Source organism: Schistocerca cancellata, chromosome 8 (assembly GCF_023864275.1).
Source record: "Schistocerca cancellata isolate TAMUIC-IGC-003103 chromosome 8, iqSchCanc2.1, whole genome shotgun sequence".
In the NCBI taxonomy this organism is placed as follows: Eukaryota; Metazoa; Arthropoda; class Insecta; order Orthoptera; family Acrididae; genus Schistocerca; species Schistocerca cancellata.
This window is the reverse complement of record NC_064633.1, coordinates 53110834-53131087: the sequence shown is the minus strand read 5'-3', so window position 1 is coordinate 53131087 and position 20254 is coordinate 53110834. Positions and strand designations below refer to the sequence as shown.

General features: G+C 45.4%; 1 protein-coding gene across 1 annotated transcript in view; it reads left to right on the top strand.

The window, feature by feature from the left end:
- The window catches only part of LOC126095334 (ras-specific guanine nucleotide-releasing factor 2-like), a 1914760-nt gene that overhangs the window by 994092 nt on the left and 900414 nt on the right, over positions 1-20254 (top strand). Inside the window, exon 5 of the mRNA XM_049910139.1 lies at positions 19718-20022. Within this exon, the coding sequence (XP_049766096.1) occupies positions 19718-20022 (305 nt within the window). The remainder of the gene's footprint in view (positions 1-19717; positions 20023-20254) is intronic.

Below are 20254 nucleotides of genomic sequence, written 5' to 3'. Positions count from 1 at the left end.
ACATGCTCAATGGGGGACAGATCCGGAGATCTTGCTGGCCAGGGTAGTTGACTTACACCTTCTAGAGCACGTTGGGTGGCACGGGATACATGCGAACGTGCATTGTCCTGTTGGAACAGCAAGTTCCCTTGCCGGTCTAGGAATGGTAGAACGATGGGTTCGATGACGGTTTGGATGTACCGTGCACTATTCAGTGTCCCCTCGACGATCACCAGTGGTGTACGGCCAGTGTAGGAGATCGCTCCCCACACCATGATGCCGGGTGTTGGCCCTGTGTGCCTCGGTCGTATGCAGTCCTGATTGTGGCGCTCACCTGCACGGTGCCAAACACGCATACGACCATCATTGGCACCAAGGCAGAAGCGACTCTCATCGCTGAAGACGACACGTCTCCATTCGTCCCTCCATTCACGCCTGTCGCGACACCACTGGAGGCGGGCTGCACGATGTTGGGGCGTGAGCGGAAGACGGCCTAACGGTGTGCGGGACCGTAGCCCAGCTTCATGGAGACGGTTGCGAATGGTCCTCGCCGATACCCCAGGAGCAACAGTGTCCCTAATTTGCTGGGAAGTGGCGGTGCGGTCCCCTACGGCACTGCGTAGGATCCTACGGTCTTGGCGTGCATCCGTGCGTCGCTGCGGTCCGGTCCCAGGTCGACGGGCACGTGCACCTTCCGCCGACCACTGGCGACAACATCGATGTACTGTGGAGACCTCACGCCCCACGTGTTGAGCAATTCGGCGGTACGTCCACCCGGCCTCCCGCATGCCCACTATACGCCCTCGCTCAAAGTCCGTCAACTGCACATACGGTTCACGTCCACGCTGTCGCGGCATGCTACCAGTGTTAAAGACTGCGATGGAGCTCCGTATGCCACGGCAAACTGGCTGACACTGATGGCGGCGGTGCACAAATGCTGCGCAGCTAGCGCCATTCGACGGCCAACACCGCGGTTCCTGGTGTGTCCGCTGTGCCGTGCGTGTGATCATTGCTTATACAGCCCTCTCGCAGTGTCCGGAGCAAGTATGGTGGGTCTGACACACCGATGTCAATGTGTTCTTTTTTCCATTTCCAGGAGTGTATATGTTAAGTTTGTCGCTGTTCTTGTTTCTGCTCCTTCTTTCTTTGATTTACTCTCAATCCACATTCTGCACTCATTAGACTGTTCAGTCCTTTCAACAGACCCTATAATTCTTCTTCGCTTTCAGTGAGGATATCAATGTCATCAATCAATCTTATCAATGATATCCTTTCACCTCTGGACCTCTATTTTATTTCTATCATTGCTTCTTCGATGTATTGGTTGCACAGTAGGTTCGAAAAACTACATCCCTGTCTTACACCCTTTTTAATCGTCCACTCTTGTTATGTCCTCTTGGCTCTTCTACATGTTGTATATTATCCGTCTCTCCCAATAGCTCGTACCATTTTTCGTCAGAATTTCGAACATCTTGTACCATTTGATATTCTTGAACGCTTTTTCCAGGTCGATAAATCCTGTCTATGCGTTTCGGTTCTTCTTTAGTCTTGCGTCCATTACGAACCTCAATGTCAGAATTCCCTCACTTGTGCCTGTCCTTCGCTAAAGCCAAACCGATCGTCATCTAAGACATCCTCAGTTTTCTTTTCCATTCTTATGTATGTTAATCTTGGATGCATAAGCTGTTAATCTGATTGTAAGGTAGTTCTCGCACTTCTTCGGAACTGTATGGATGACACTTTTCCGAAAATCAGATGGTGCATCTCCAGACTCATACATTCTACACACCAACGTGGACAGTCGCTTTGTTGTCACTGCCGCCAATGATTTAGAAATTCTGACGGAATGTTGCCTACCCCTTCTGCCTTTTAAATCAAATAAAGCTCTTTTAAATTCTGATTCTAATACTGGATCCCCTGTCTCGACTCTTGTTTCTTCTTGTATTGCATCAGACATTTCTTCCACCTCATAGTGGCCTTCAGTGTACTCTTTCTATCTGTCCGCTCTCTCCTCTGCATTTAACGGTGGAATTCACGTTGTGATCTAGGGTATCTAGTGGGGGCACAATAATGGAATACGTATTTTTTGTTTGTGCCAAATTTCACTTTTAAGGAGTGAAACCCATCCCGAATTTTGCACTTAAGGTGTGGAAGGAATATCTTCGAAACGATAACTTTTGCAGTATCTTGAAATTGTGCAAAATACCGCACGATCTTTAATTATTTTTGAAAAATGAAAACTTTTGTTATAACGCAAAAAATTAAAGACGCTTTCAAGCCACATCATCCAGGTGTAAGACATGTGGTGTAAACGTCCCACAGCTATGCCGCTGGGATCACCAGCTACACAAGTTGTAGGCATATTTACTGAATCTACTCTGACACTTTGAAATCTTGATAAATTTTGCTTTGTCCTGCGTTCTCCAGCGTATTCATTATGTCAATAAATTTCGCTCATTCTGTGTGCATAGTGTAACAAAGATTTATGTATTAAGCATTTCTCTGAGGATGATCATTATTGTAATGATTTTGCATCATAATGAGTTACTTAATTTCAACTATACGCGGAAAAAAAAACAAAAAAAATGTTAACTGTAAAACAATAATTTAATAACCTAAAACAAATGTAAATAAAGTAATTAATTAAAATAACAATGGATGTGTAGATATTTTAATTTGTTATGTTGAAAATATTCCAACAGCACATTACCTATTTTTGCAAAATGTTTCAGAAAGCAGCTTTATTACAAATGGATGATGTGGCCTTAAAAAGTCTTGAATATTATTTATATTGTAATAAAGGTTTTCAATTTTTAAAAATAATTAATGGCAGTGCGATTTTCGTGTATAGGTCGCGAGTGAGTAGCGCAAAGTATTTTAAGTGTTTAGCTAAGGGTATAACGTTGCACAAGGTGTGGCAGTAAAGGAGTAACCTAACTTCAGCAGGGACGCTAGGAAGCAGGAGGAACTGCGTTTTTGTGGTAACGGCAGTGTGGGCTACGTGACAGAGAGCGTAGAAGCTTCTGGAAGGAGCCGAGGTCAAGAGGGCGGCTCGTGACAGCTCGGGAGGCGCGTCGTGGGGGACTATTGTGTTAAGAGCGCCGCCGGCGCTGCTGAAAGATTCCGACTCTGATCTCAGTCCGCCTCAGACGCTGAACCTGCGACACTGCGCCACCGGGATGGGACGCAGTGTCTCGTGGCGCTTAGCTGCACAGGGTGCATGCAGGGTTGCACAGCACAGGCAATATGTTAGTGCCTCGTAGTTCAAAATGGTTCAAATGGCTCTGAGCACTATGGGACTTAACAGCTATGGTCATCACTCCCCTAGAACTTAGAACTACTTAAACCTAACTAACCTAAGGACAGCACACAACACCCAGTCATCATGAGGCAGAGAAAATCCCTGACCCCGCCGGTAATCGAACCCGGGAACCCGGGCGTGAGTGCCTCGTAGGATTAGACTGTAATCTCCAGTCTTACTTCGTTGTTCAGTCTCAGTTACTACTCAGACTTCGTCGTCCTTCTCCCACCGAGTTTCCTCACCTGAAAGCATTCCAACTTGTATCCTCAGCCACCAGGTCAACGAGTTGGACGAACCAATTCACAACAGGAGACAGCATCAGCTCCCGTCCTGATCTTTCGCGCCGTTCGCAGGACACTACACGGTATTGTGCACAATTTCAAAGTAGTGCAAAAGCTGATTACATACTTTTCAAGAATGTTAATTAAATATCGAGATTAATCTGAAAAACATTTGTTATACATCATCGTTTCGAAGATATTCCCTCTAAACCTAGAATGCCAAATTACTCTTTAAAATAAAATTGGTCAGAAATAAAAAAATACGTACTGCATTAATTTCCCCTTCTCTAGACACCCGACAAGTTTCATCAACAATGTTTATTTACACTTGAGAATGTCCCGTTGTAAGTCAGAGCAGTGCAGTGATAAGCATGTGCCAATCGGTTGTATGGAATCGGCAAAGTAAGTCGCATCGTCGGGAAGACGCGCTACAGTGGCAGAAAGGAGGTATCTTTGACGACCTTTCGAAGACCACTCAGTGAATATTCTTGCCAGATTTATTGATGTCCCAAGGTGGACTGTCAAATGTGTCTTCAGAATCGTCACAGTCATTAACACGATGTAAAACGAATGATTGTCGAAAGATTCTAATCGGGAGACATAGAAGTTGAATGTCACCCCTTGTCAGTGTCAATGTGTATCAGAGATTGGAGATACATTTCAACCAATTTCTGAGCTAGCATTGCAAAGGGATCTGCATGCAATACAGATTTGGAGTTGAGTATCTCGTAAAACGTTATTACTTTCAGTGGCACATAAGACAGCAAACCTTCAGCAGGCCAGATAACACAGAAACAGCCCAATTTCTGATTTGAGACGAATAGCTTTGTCCGATGAGATGCGATTTCGTCCATTTTCAGTTAATACAGATGTCGAGTGCTCTGACACAATAAGACGATTGATCAGAGGTGTGTGGAGAGAGTAGTTCAGGCCGCACGGTGCGTCTGTCTTTTTTGGGCATGTTTTTCGTTATGTGATTTGAGCTCATTTACGTCACATCTGCCCATTGCAGGTCTGTGATCCCTGTCCTATTGTAGCTGTGCAGTGCCTGTCCCGTTCACTGTTCCAACGCAGCTGTGCGATATTTCACCCACTCCAGCTGTGCGACCTCTGTGCAGTTGCATCTGTTTGATGCCTGTTCCACCCCAGCTCTGAAATCCCTGTCCGATGGCAGCTGCATGATCGCTACCCCGCTACGGCGCTAAAGACAAAGCTCGCCAGCGCCTTTGCTTGAATTAAATACATGTAAGTGTAGTAAAAATATATTAATAAATAACAATAAACTGAAAAATCAAGTTGTGTCCGCACGCAAGAGTTCACAAGATAATTCATCTACATCTACATCATACTCCGCAAGCCACCTAATGGTGTGCGGCGGAGGGTACTTTCGGTACCAATATCTGATCCCTCCAACCCTGTTCCACTCGCGAATAGTGCGTGGGAAGAATGATTATCGGTAAGCCTATGTATTGGCTCTAATTTCTCGAATTTTCTCCTCGTGGTCAATACGCGATATGCATGTGGGGGAAAGCAATATGTTGTCTGACTCCTGAAAAGTGCTGTCCCGAAATTTGAATAGTAAATCTCTCCGTGATGCACGGCGTCTCTCTTGTAACGTCTGCCAGTGGAGTTTGGTTAGCATCTCCGCAACGCTCTCTCCCCAGCTAAACGATCCCGTGACGAAACGCGCCGCTCTTCGTTGGTTCTTCTCTATCTCCTCTATCAGTCCTACCCGATAGGGATCCCAGGTAGATGAATAATGCTCAAGAATCTGGCGAACAGATGAATAATGCTCAAGAATCTGGCGAACAGATAAATAATGCTCAAGAATCGGGCGAACAATCTCCTTATGAGCCACTTTTTTCGTGCATGAGGTACATTTCCTTAAGATTCTTCCGATGACTGAGTCTGTTATCCGCTTTTCCCACTATCTGTTTTATGTGGTCATTCCACTTAAGGTCGCTCTGGATAGTTACGCCTAGATATTTTACGGAAGACGCTGTCTCCAGCTGTTTGTCATCAATAGTGTAGCTATACGGTAGTGGATTTCTTTTCCTATGTATGAGCAATATGTTAGTCTTATTTAGGTTCAGGGTCAACTGCCAGAGTCTGCACCATTCGTCAATTCTCTGCAGGTCGTTCTGCAAATTCTTACTAATTTTTTGCGTTGCTACTTTGGTCGGAGCCGCGTGACTGCTACGGTCGCAGGTTCGAATCCTGCCTCGGGCATGGATGTGTGTGATGTCCTTAGGTTAGTTAGGTTTAAGTAGTTCTAAGTTCTACGGGACTGATGACCATAGATGTTAAGTCCCATAGTGCTCAGAGCCATTTGAACCATTTGCTACTTTGGTACAAACAACTGCAACATGTGCGAATAGCATTAAAGAGCATCCGACGCTTTCTATTAGATCATTTATTTATATTGTAAACAGCGACGGCCCTATCACACTTCCCCGTGGTACTCCGGATATTACCTTTACATCTGTCTATTTAGTTCCGTTAAGAGCGACGTGTTGAGTTCTGTCTCCAAGAAAGTCTTGTATCCAATAGCAGGTCTGCTCCGATACTCCGGAAGCTTGCATTTTTTCACTAAACGACAATGCGAGACCGTGTCAAATGCCTTACTGAAATCAAGGAACACGGAATCCACCTGAGCGCCGTTGCCCAGTGTGCTGTGGATCTCATGGAGGAACACAGCGAGCTGAGTTTCGCAGGATCTCTGTTTGCGGAATCCATGTTGATTTTTATAGAGGAGCTGTTCATTTTCCAAGAACGTCATAATTCTTGAGCATAGAACATGTTCCATAATTCTACAATAGATTGACGTCAACGATGTATGTATATAATTGTGTGGATCTGTCTTGCGGCCTTTCTTAAAAACGGGAATGACCTGCGTTTTTTTCCAGTCGTTGGGTACCTTTTGAAGTGTTGGCAGAAGAGCCAACACTGTGTTGCTAGAGGAGGCCGAAATGCACGCGTTTAACTACACCCTGACTGGCGTGAGGTCTGGAACAGTTAAGGGAATTAATAGTAGCATATAAAGTGCGTAGTTGATATAATACTTAACTTTAATCCACAATTGGTGTACATCGCTCTTGACGATACATGTTATAATCTCAATATCAAATGCTATGGCGCCTTGCCAGGTCGCAGCAAATGACGCAGCTGAAGACCACGCCAAGCATCGTCTCGGCAAACGAGAGCGCAGTTGTCAGCGATCCATCCCCGGCTGAGTCGGCTGTACAGCTGGGGCGAGTGCTAGGACGTGTCTCTAGACCTGCCGTGTGGCGGCGCTCGGTCTGCAATCACTGACAGTGGCGACACGCGGGTCCGTCGTATACTAGCGGACCGCGGCCGATTTAAAAGCTACCACCTAGCAAGTGTGGTGTCTGGCGGTGACACCACACTTTTCGTTGCTTAAGCGATCTATAATAAATTACTGCTAGAAGGGGAGCAAGTTCTTTCGCATAATCTTTGTAGAATCTTATAGGTATCTCATCTGATCCTGAAGCCTTACCGCTACTAAGCGATTGTAGCTGCTTTTCAATTCCGCGATCGGTTATCTCAATATCTGACATTTCGACGTTCACACGACGATTGAAAGGAGGGACAGTGTTATGATCTTCCGCCGCGAAACAACTTCGGAAGACCGAATTCAGTATTTCGGCCTTCTCTCTGTTATCTTCCGTTTCGGTTCCGGTGTGGTCGCTGAGAGAATGAATAGATGACTTTGACCCACTTATTGATTTTACATACGACCAAAATCTCTTAGGGTTTTAACTCAGATCGGTTGACAACGTCTTACTTTTTTCGAAATCATTGAACGCTTCTCTCATTGGCCTCCTTACGCTCATTTTCGCTTCGTTCACCTTTTGTTTGCCAGCTAGATTTTTACTTCTCTTGAATCTGAGATGAAGTGCTCTTTGTTTACGTAGCGCTTTTCTAACACGGCTGTTAATCCATGGTGGATCTTCCATTCCTTAAAACCTTACTCCGAACGTACTTGTCTAGGGCCCATTGAACGATGCCTCTGAATTTTTTCCATTCGTTCTCCACATTTTCGTCCTCATCACCGAATATTTGATGCTGACTGCTGAGATATTCTGAAATTTGTATCCTGTCACCCTTGCTGAGCAAATACATCTTCCTACCTTTTTTTAATATTTCTTGTAGGACCCGTCGACATAGACCCTGTCGCAGCCTTATGATCACTGATACCTTCCTCTACGTCAACTGATTGGATAAGTTCAATAAAAAAAATGGTTCAAATGGCTCTGAGCACTATGCGACATAAGTTCTGAGGCCATCAGTCGCCTAGAACTTAGAACTAATTAAACCTAACTAACCTAAGGACATCACACACATCCATTCCCGAGGCAGGATTCGAACCTGCGACCATAGCGGTCACTCGGTTCCAGACTGTAGCGCCTAGAACCGCACGGCCACTCGATAAGTTCAGGTCTGTTTGTTGCCAGGAGGTATAAGACGTTACCCTCACCCGTTAGTTCTCTATCTGCTCAAGGTAATTTTCGGACAAGCCATCCAGAACAATGCCACATGATTCTCTGTCTCTGGCACCAGTTTTGATGGCATAACACTCGCAATCTATACCTGGGAAGCTGAAGTCACCTCCTATTACAACGGCATGATCAGGAAAATTACTAATGATATTCTGCAAGCTCTGTCTGAAGCGCTCTACAACTACAGATCCTGACCCAGGTGGTCTTTGTAGCATCCGATCACCATTTTTGACCGTTCTTTGATACTCAATTTCACCAGATTAATTCACATTCGGAATCCGTGATAACCTCGCTAGATTTTATCGAATTTTTTTACTGCAATAAACACGCCGCCACCATTGGCGACTAACCCATCCTTACGATAAACGTTCCAATCTGAACTTCGGATTTCGTTGTGATTGACGTCTGGCTTCAACCAGCTTTCTGTTCCCAATATTATCTGTGGATCATAACCTTCAATAAGCGATACTAATTGTGGGACCGTTCCTTGGATGCTCCTACAGTTTACTAAAATCGTATTAATCTTTTCTATCACTGATCTGCGAGGACCAAGATTCTCTGAGGCCGCTGTGGCTGATTTAACAGGCAAGTCATGTTTGCTCCCAAGGGAGGGGTCCTCCAACCTAAAAAGGCCCCATGTGCACGTGACACGTACTCGACTACCCTAGTAGCCGCTTCCTGCGTCTAGTGCACGCCTGACCTATTAAGAGGAACCCTACAATTCTGCACCCGATAGCGGAGGTCGAGAAATTTGCATCCGATACCGTCTCAGAGCCGTCTCAGCTTCTGGTTTAGACCTTCCACTCTGTTCCAAACCAGAGGACCGCGATCGACCCTGGGTACGACCCTACAAACAGACAGCTTAGCCTGCACCCCGAGTGCGCTGCTAGTTGCCTTCACAAAATCAGCCAGCCGCCGAAAGGAGCCGAGGATGGCCTCAGAACCCAAGCGGCAGGCGTCATTCGTGCCGACATGTGCCACCACATGCAGCCGGTTGCACCCAGTGCGCCCGATAGCCGCCGGCAGGACCTCCTCCACATCACGGATGAGACCTCCCGGCAAACATACCGAATGAACACAGGAATTCTTTCTCGCCTTGCCTGCTATCTCCATGAGGGGCTCCATCATCCGCCTAACATTGGACCTCCCAATGACCAGCACACCCATCCTCTGTACTTGTCCGGACTGGGCAGGAAATTCATTTGTTATGGGTATCTGAAAGACCACCACGAAAGTTGGACTACACACAACAGAATAACTAGATAAATCAAGGGGGACAGATTTCTGTGTGGTTATTTAGAGGTAATGTGTGACCCGTCCAATCTGTGACACATCAAAACCTCACACCGAATATTCTGGGAACATGTCCGTCACACAGAATCTTAAATCACGAACCATACTCGCTTCAGTATAGTTAAAATAGATGTCAAGTGCAGTACACGACCCAAATCTGCCACCGGGGTCGCACGAACAACTTACAGCCTTGGAGCAGGCGTGCCCTTTCGGCTTCCCGAGATCTGTTATCAACGCATTTAAGGATGTTCGAGAACTTGAGGCATGTTATCTTCAGTTCTTTAATGTGTGTCGGCCACGTTAGCCTCTCATCGAAAATGATGACCAGACATTTCACTGTTTCCATCAAAGTGAGAAGAGTGACCCTGAGTTGTAAGACATGAGAATTAAGAAGAGTGCTGGAGCGGCTGGAAGCAACACATACAGTTTCCTCCGAAGCGAATTTAAAGCCTGTGGTGTCTGACCATTCCTCCAGCCGTCTCATAGTCAATTTCAGTTGCCTAGTAGCCGTTGCAAGGTTGGAGGAAGCACAGAAGTTGCAGAAGTCGTCGATAAGCAAGGAACATTGTACGGAATGCCTTATTGTGGACGTAATTTGGTTGATAAGAAAGGCGAACGCCGATACACTTAAAACAATTCTGCTGCGTTAAATGTTCATACAGGTCACTCCTTCACCCTATACCGAAAACACACATTTTTGTTTTTGGTCATCAGCCTACTGACTGGTTTGATGCGGCCCGCCACGAATTCCTTTCCTGTACTAATCTCTTCATCTCAGAGTAGCACTTGCAACCTACGTCCTCAATTATTTGCTTGGCGTATTCCAATCTCTGTCTTCCTCTACAGTTTTTGCCCTCTACAGCTCCCTCTAGTACCATGGAAGTCAAACCCTCATGTCTTAGTAGATGTCCTATCATCCTGTACATTCTCCTTATCAGTGTTTTCCACATATTCCTTTCCTATCCGATTCTGCGTAGAACCTCCTCATTCCTTACCTTATCAGTCCACCAAATTTTCAACATTCGTCTATAGCACCACATCTCAAATGCTTCGATTCTCTTCTGTTCCGGTTTTCCCACAGTCCATGTTTCACTACCATACAATGCTGTATTCCAGACGTACATCCTCAGAACATTCTTCCTCAAATTAGGGCCGGTAATTGATATTAGTAGACTTCTCTCGGCCAGAAATGCCTTTTTTGCCATAGCGAGTCTACTTTAATGTCCTCCTTGCTCCGTCCGTCATTGGTTATTTTACTGCCTAGGTAGCAGAATTCCTTAACTTCATTGACTTAGTGACCATCAATCCTGATGTTAAGTTTCTCGCTGTTCTCATTTCTACTACTTCTCATTACCTTCGTCTTTCTCCGATTTACTCTCAAACCATACTGTGTACTCATTAGACTGTTCATTTCGCTCAGCAGATCATTTAATTCTTCTTCACTTTCAGTCAGGATAGCAATGTCATCAGCGAATCGTATCATTGATATCCTTTCATCTTGTATTTTAATTCCACTCCTGAACCTTTCTTTTATTTCCATCATTGCTTCCTCGATGTACAGATTGAAGAGTAGGGGCGAAAGGCTAAGCCTTGTCTTACACCCTTCTTAATACGAGCACTTCGTTCTTGATCGTCCACTCTTATTATTCCCTCTTGGTTGTTGTACATATTGTATATGGCCCGTCTCCCCCTATAGCTTATCCCTACTTTTTTCAGAATCTCGAACAGCTTAAACCATTTTATATTGTCGAACGCTTTCTTCAGATCGACAAATCCTATGAAAGTGTCTTGATTTTTCTTTAGGCTTGCTTCCATTATTAGCCGTAAAGTCACAATTGCCTCTCTCGTCCTTTTACTTTTCCTAAAGCCAAACTGATCGTCACCTAGCGCATTCTCAATTTTCTTTTCCATTCTTCTGTATATTATTCTTGTAAGTAGCTTCGATGCATGAGCTGTTAAGCTGATTGTGCGATAATTCTCGCACTTGTCAGCTCTTGCCGTCTTCGGAATTGTGTGGATGATGCTTTTCCGAAAGTCAGATGGTATATCGCCAGACTCATATATTCTACACACCAACGTGAATAGTCGTTTTATTGTCGCTTCCCCCAATGATTTTAGAAATTCTGATGGAATGTTATCCATCCCTTCTGCCTTATTTGATGGTAAGTCCTCCAAAGCTCTTTTAAATTCCGATTCTAATACTGGATCCCCTATCGCTTCTAAATCGACTCCTGTTTCTTCTTCTATCACATCAGACAAATATTCACCCTCATAGAGGCTTTCAATGTATTCTTTCCACCTATCTGCTATCTCCTCTGCATTTGACAGTGGAATTCCCGTTGCACTCTTAATGTTACCACCGTTGCTTTTAATGTCACCAAAGGTTGTTTTGACTTTCCTGTATGCTGAGTCTGTCCTTCCGACAATCATATCTTTTTCGATATCTTCACATTTTTCCTGCAGCCATTTCGTCTTAGCTTCCCTGCCCTTCCTATTTATTACATTCCTCAGCGACTTGTATTTCTGTATTCCTGATTTTCCCGGAACATGTTTGTACTTCCTCCTTTCATCAATCAACTGAAGTATTTCTTCTGTTACCCATGGTTTCTTCGCAGCTACCTTCTTTGTACCTATGTTTTCCTTCCCAACTTTTGCGATGGCCCTTTTTAGAGATGTCCATTCCTCTTCAACTGTACTGCCTACTGCGCTATTCCTTATTGCTGTATCTATAGGGTTAGAGAACTTCAAACGTATCTCGTCATTCCTTAGTACTTCCGTATCCCATTTCTTTGCGTATTGATTCTTCCTGACTAATGTCTTGAACTTCAGCCTACTCTTCATCACTACTATATTGTGATCTGAGTCTATATCTGCTCCTGGGTACGCCTTACAATCCAGTATCTGATTTCGGAATCTCTGTCTGACCATGATGTAATCTAATTGAAATCTTCCCGTATCTCCCGGCCTTTTCCAAGTATACCTCCTCCTCTTGTGATTCTTGAACAGGGTATTCGCTATTACTAGCTGAAACTTGTTACAGAACTCAATTAGTCTTTCTCCTCTTTCATTCCTTGTCCCAAGCCCATATTCTCCTGTAAACTGTTCTTCTACTCCTTCCCCTACAACTGCATTGCAGTCACCCATGACTAGTAGATTTTCGTCCCCCTTTACATACTGCATTACCCTTTCAATATCCTCATACACTTTCTCTATCTGTTCATCTTCAGCTTGCGACGTCGGCATGTATACCTGAACTATCGTTGTCGGTGTTGGTCTGCTGTCGATTCAGATTAGAACAACCCGGTCACTGAACTGTTCACAGTAACACACCCTCTGCCCTACCTTCCTATTCATAACGAATCCTACACCTGTTATACCATTTTATGCTGCTGTTGATATTACCCGATACTCATCTTCCACTTCACTTCACTGACCCCTACTATATCTAGATTGAGCCTTTGCATTTCTCTTTTCAGATTTTCTAGTTTCCCTACCACGTTGAAGCTTCTGACATTCCACGCCCCGACTCGTAGAACGTTATCCTTTCGTTGATTATTCAATCTTTTTCTCATGGTAACCTCTCCCTTGGCAGTCCCCACCCGGAGATCGGAATGGGGGCTATTCCGGAATCTTTTGCCAATGGAGAGATCATCATGACACTCTTCAAATACAGCCCACATGTCCTGTGGATACACGTTAAGTGTCTCTAATGCAGTGGTTTCCATTGCCTTCTGCATCCTCATGTCGTTGATTATTGCTGATTCTTCCACCTTTAGGGGCAATTTCCCACCCCTAGGACAAGAAAGTGCCCTGAACCTCTATCCGCTCCTCCACCCTCTTTGACAAGGCAGAATGAGGCTGATTTCTGATGCCGGAAGTCTTCGGCCGCCAATGCTGATTATTTATCAAAATTTACGCAGTGGCGGGGATCGTACCCGGGACCGAAGACGTTTTTGATTATGAATCAAATACGCTACCCCTAGACCACGGGTACCTGTGTCGAAATACACTACTGGCCATTAAAATTGCTACACCAAGAGGAAACGCAGATGATAAATGGGTATTCATTGGAGAAATATATTATACTAGAACTGAGATGTGATTACACTTTCACGCATTTTGGGTGCATAGATCCTGAGAAATCAGTACACAGAACAACCACCTCTGGCCGTAATAACGGCCTTGATATTCCTGGGCATTGAATCAAACAGAGCTTGGATGGTGTGTACAGATACAGCTGCCCATGCAGCTTCAACACGATACCACAGTTCATCAAGAGTAGTGACTGGCGTATTGTGATGAGCCTGTTGCACGGCCACCATTCATCACACGTTTTCAATTGGTGAGAGATCTGGAGAATGTGCGGCCAGGGCAGCAGTCGAACATTTTCTGTATCGAGGGAGGCCCGTACAGGATCTGCAACATGTGGTCGTGCATTATCCTGCTGAAATGTAGGATTTCGCAGGGATCGAATGAAGGGTAGAGCCACGGGTCGTAACACATCTGAAATGTAACGTCCACTGTTCAAAGTGCCGTCATTGCGAACAAGCAGTGACCGAGACGTGTAACCAATGGCACCGCATACCATCACGCCGGGTGATACGCCAGTGTGGCGATGACGAATACACGCTTCCAATGTGCGTTCACCGCGATGTCGCCAAACACAGATGCGACCATCTTGATGCTGTAAACAAAGCCTGGATTCATCCGAAAAAAAGATGTTTTGCCTTTCGTGCACCCAGGTTCGTCGTTGAGTACACCATCGCAGGCGCTCCTGTCTGTGATGCAGTGTCAAGGGCAACCGCAGCCATGGTCTCCGAGCTGATAGTCCATGCTGCTGCAAACGTCGTCGAACTGTTCGTGCAGATGGTTGTTCTCTTGTAAACGTCCCCAACTGTTGACTCAGGGATCGAGACGTGGGTGCACGATCGGTTACAGCCATGCGGATAAGTTGCCTGTCGTGTCGACTGCTAGTGATACGAGGCCGTTGGGATATGGCACGGCGTTCCGTATTACCGTCCTGTACCCACCGATTCCATATTCTGCTAACAGTCATTGGATCTCGAACAACGCGAGCAGCAGTGTCGCGATGCGATAAACCGCAATCGCGATAGGCTACAATCCGACCTTTATCAAAGTCGGAAACATGATGGTACGCATTTCTCCTCCTTACACGAGGCATCACAAGAACGTTTCACCATTCAACGCCGGTCAACTGCAGTTTGTGTATGAGAAATCGGTTGGAAACTTTCCTCATGTCAGCACGTTGTAGGTGTCGCCACCGGCGCCAACCTTGTGTGAATGCTCTGAAAAGCTAATAATTTGCATATCACAGCATCTTCTTCCTGTCGGTTAAATTTCGCGTCTGTAGCACGTCATCTTCGTGGTGTAGCAATTTTAATGGCCAGTCGTGTACCTTTCTGACAGAAAAAACTGTATGAATGTTGAGAGACGCCGACAGAAACCCCTCGCGTAAAGCTGCAACAAAATATTATTCCTCAAAAATGGTTCAAATGGCTCTGAGCACTATGGGACTTAACTTCTGAGGTCATCAGTCCCCTAGACTTGGAACTACTTAAACCTGACTAACCTAAGGACATCACACACATCCATGCCCGAGTCAGGATTCGACCGTAGCGGTCGCGATGTTCCAGACTGAAGCGCCTAGAACCGCTCGGCCACTTCGGTCGGCTATTATTCCTCCAGGTAGCATCGTTGCCCTTTTCCAACTCAAAGAATACACCGATACGGGAATGCTTACGGAGGAAAGCCTGTTTGATCAAAGTTTAGAGCGGTGACAGTTTATCGGATGGGGAGCGGTAACTGCTGAACGCGCACTGGCATCGACTGACTTTCCAGAACCCACACTGGGCGCAGGCGGACTACACGCTTCCAACGCGCCTTGTGAGACTGACGCTACGATAAACAATGGAGTTAGACCGTTCCTCCCCCCCCCCCCTCCTCCACACACACACACACACACTTTAAAATTTGCATTAAAATACATTCTTTCCAAGAGTTGGGAAGGGAAATAGAGTGCTGCAACGCCCAGTGTTCGACCGGTCACGGCTCGCCTATTGACGGGGGGACCGAGCCGCTCGTGTCCGGCCCCACACGAGTCGGCTCGGTCACGTACTCGCCCCATGACTGATGTCCGGACTCCGGACACTTGGATAAGCAAACATGACCGGTCACCGCTGACGTCTCACCTTGCCTCACACCAGGTCGATGCACTCTACTGTACAAATACAACCGCTTCTCTCTCAATCTCTCTCTCTCTCTCTCTCTCTCTCGCCGGCCGCGGTGGTCTAGCGGTTCTAGGCGCTCAGTCCGGAACCGCGCGGCCGCTACGGTCGCAGGTTCGAATCCTGCCTCGGGCATGGATGTGTGTGATGTCCTTAGGTTAGTTAGGTTTAAGTAGTTCTAAGTTCTAGGGGACTGATGACCACAGATGTTAAGTCCCATAGTGCTCAGAGCCATTTGAACCATTTTCTCTCTCTCTCTCTCACACACACACACACACACATCCATACACTGTATTCATCTCTGTCTCTCTCTGTTTTAATACAAAAGTAACATTTCCAAGAGCGGGTACGTGACACAGCTAAATTCATAAAACACTTGGAAAGTAAAATGATATTTCAATACAATCGCGAATAGAAGATGAGTCTCATTTCCAAACAGAAGATATATATTTTCCTTTCATTAATAGGAGACATTAAATAAGTGGTGTACCTGTAATCTAGAAGACAACCATCTTCATACAGAAAGCATACAAAGAACATTAAACATTTACAGAGGTAACTTGTCATACTTTTCATTTGTTTGCAACAGAAACAAAATTATAGTTATTGTTGATCAGAAGTAAATCACTAACGCGTTGCGGGTTTAATTGGCTGCGGCGATTTGTTAGTAACATGCCGGCTTTACTAAAGCATCTTTCACTTGGTGCGCTTGTTGCTTGGGATACATAAAATACGTCTTGCAACTGCAGCCAGACCTGGCAGATGTGTTTCATGTCTGCTCCACCACTTTAAGATATCATCTTCTCCGGGGTGCATTATAATGTAGAGATCTGCTTGATCTGCTGCGGATGATGTGTTGTTCCTCCTCTCTCTTTCTGGGTGGTGATGACACAGTACTTGAAGGATCTATGATAATAAACAAAAGAGACAAGTAACACAGAACTGATGTGAAAATCATCGAAACGTTCCCGTAAAAACGAGGTGTTTTACGTTAATGAAATATTGTATGAATTATAACATTCCCGTTTCACTATAATACACTATCCACTAACTATGCAAAAACGATTATGTTAATAATTGCATGTTGTACCTGCGTAAGTAGCACACATTTGTCGCACATTGCTAAGAATTTCCTGCTTTTCTGGGTATTTTGTTGTAAATAAAACATTGATCACAAGAGACCAAACAGTGTTAATGTAATGTGTTGTAAGCGTGAAATAGTGCACCTGATTATGCGAGTCAGTCCACATATCAACTGTGGCAGCACATGTTTTATTAATAACTTTCGCAATAACAGAAGGCATTATGCTGTCTCGTATTGCAACAGCTTGTTGTAGACGGACGTGGCACAGAACACAGCATGTTGTTATCAATGGACAGACGTCTACAGACGTTAAAGTAATCTCTGGCGTGCCACAGGGGAGTGTTATGGGACCATTGCTTTTTACAATATGTATAAATGCCCTAGTAGATAGTGTCGGAAGTTCAATGCGGCTTTTCGCGGATGATGTTGCAGTATACAGAGAAGTTGCAGCATTAGAAAATTGTAGCGAAATGCAGGAAGATCTGCAGCGGATAGGCCCTTGGTGCAGGGAGTGGCAACTGACCCTTAACATAGATAAATGTAATGTATTGAGAATACATAGGAAGAAGGATCCTTTATTGTATGATTATATGATAGCGGAACAAACACTGGTAGCAGTTACTTCTGTAAAATATCTGGGAGTATGCGTGCAGAACGATTTGAAGTGGAATGATCATATAAAATTAATTGTTGGTAAGGCGGGTACCAGGTTGAGATTCATTGGGAGAGTCCTTAGAAAATGTAGTCCATCAACAAAGGAGGTGGCTTACAAAACACTCGTTCGACCTATACTTGAGTATTGCTCATCAGTGTGGGATTCGTACCAGATCGGGCTGACGGAGGAGATAGAGAAGATCCAAAGAAGAGCGGCACGTTTCGTCACAGGGTTATTTGGTACCCGTGATAGCGTTATGAAGATCTTTAGCAAACTCAAGTGGCAGACTCTGCAAGAGAGGCGCTCTGCATCGCGGTGTAGCTTGCTCGCCAGGTTTCGAGATTGTGCGTTTCTGCATGAGGTATCAAATATATTGCTACTTGTACCTCCCGAGGAGATCACGAATGTAAAATTAGAGAGATTAGAGCGCGCACGGTGGCTTTCCGACAGTCGTTCTTCCCGCGAACCATACGCGACTGGAACAGAAAAGGGAGGTAATGACAGTGGCACGTAAAGTGCCCTCCGCCACACACCGTTGGGTGGCTTGCGGAGTACAAATGTAGATGTAGATGTAGATGAAGACATCTGCCTCGGTTTCTCCAAAATGCGCAGCTAGATGTATTAATTTTTGGCCTAGTTCTCTGAAACCTTCACCGGAAGCAGCATTAAAAGGTCTCAAATCTTTAGCACACAGTGCAACACACTTTGCTGTAATACTATTTTTTATTACTGCCAGTATCCCCGAAGGAGCTGTGTCTTTGTGAGGTTTCTTGCAACTGTGTTTCTTAAAATAAGTGGTTCCCGACTGGAAACGCAATAATGTGGAGCAGTTTATGCACGATACGTACCCAGTAGACCCACTGTTTTCGTCTACAACCAACAGAAATGCACTCCATAATTGGCTTTTTAGACATTCCCGTTTCTTCATTGTGTAAACATTGGTTTCAGTCTTACGTCTTTCTCCACTGGCTTCCTCGCGCTGCATGAATTCAGAGAGAGACCCACCACAAATGAGAAGCCCGTACTGGCTGCAGTCTCACACGGGTAATGACACGTGTAATGTGTTTGAAGTTTTTTTTTTTGGTCATCAGTCTACTGACTGGTTTGATGGGGCCCGCCACGAATTCCTTTCCTGTGCTAACCTCTTCATCTCAGAGTAGCACTTGCAACCTACGTCCTCAATTATTTGCTTGACGTATTCCAATGTCTTCCTCTACAGTTTTTGCCCTCTACAGCTCCCTCTAGTACTATGCAAGTCATTCCCTCATGTCTTAGCAGATGTCCTATCATCCTGTCCCTTCTCCTTATCAGTGTTTTCCACATATTCCTTTCCTATCCGATTCTGCGTAGAACCTCCTCATTCCTTACCTTATCAGTCCACCTAATTTTCAACATTCGTCTATAGCACCACATCTCAAATGCTTCGATTCTCTTCTGTTCCGGTTTTCCCACAGTCCATGTTTCACTACCATACACTGCTGTACTCCAGACGTACATCCTCAGAAATTTCTTCCCCAAATTAAGGCCGGTATTTGATATTAGTAGACTTCTCTTGGCCAGAAATGCCTTTTTTTGCCTTAACGAGTCTGCCTTTGATGTCCTCCTTGCTCCGTCCGTCATTGGTTGTTTTACTGCCTAGGTAGCAGAATTCCTTAACTTCATTGACTTCGTGACCATCAATCCTGATGTTAAGTTTCTCGCTGTTCTCATTTCTACTACTTCTCATTACCTCCGTCTTTCTCCGATTTACTCTGAAACCATACTGTGTACTCATTAGACTGTTCATTCCGTTCAGCAGATCATTAATTCTTCTTCACTTTCACTCAGGATAGCAATGTCATCAGCGAATCGTATCATTGATATCCTTTCACCTTGTATTTTAATTCCACTCCTGAACCTTTCTTTTATTTCCATCATTGCTTCCTCGATGTACAGATTGAAGAGTAGGGGCGAAAGGCTACAGCCTCGTCTTACACCCTTATTAATACGAGCACTTCGTTCTTGATCGTCCACTCTTATTATTCCCTCTTGGTTGTTGTACATATTGTATATGACCCGTCTCTCCCTGTAGCTTAGCCCTACCTTTTTCAGAATCTCGAACAGCTTGCACCATTTTATATTGTCGAACGCTTTTTCCAGGTCGACAAATCCTATGAAAGTGTCTATGTGCTACGTATTCGGTAACAGCTTCTATTCTAGAAGTAGTGCGGGCAGGCTATCCAGTTAGGGTGTGCTCGCCCCATCTCGTATTTTGTGCTCACTTACTCGGTCATGCAGGACTCTATTGGGAAAGCCGCCTGTCATTCATATTCTTTTAAAGACATACCGTCACGACACTGAGGTTACCGTCCTGTTTCAGCTGTGCGCTCTGAAAAAGGAGTGGCGGCCGCTTCCGGCGACGTACGGCGGCTCGTCTCTGAGTGGGGGCGGCGCGGGAGGCGGCCTGGCGGCGGGTCTGCTGGGGGCGGCCGGGGGCGGCGCGTGCCTGGGCGGCGCGCTGGGCGCGGGCGCCGGCCCCCACTCCGAGCAGGAGACGCTGGAGCTGCGCAAGATCAAGAAGGTGCAGAGCTTCTTCCGCGGCTGGCTCTGCCGCCGCCGCTGGAAGCAGATCGTCGAGCAGTACATCAAGTCGCCGCACGCAGAGAGCATGCGCAAGCGCAACAGGTGCGTGTCCACTCTGACAACCCTACCACAACGAAGGTCGAAAATTAATTATGATTGTTGTGTTGCTCACGCTGCTAAATATTGCATTTTCGGGCAACAACAAAGTTATATTATGTGGCAGGTGTCATTAGAGCACAGTTATTAAAGTCATTTCTTGAAATAATGGATAAACTGGGCACTCATCTTTTCGCGTTTCCCACGCTGGTCTCGTTGTGAACTCATGGCTCACTCG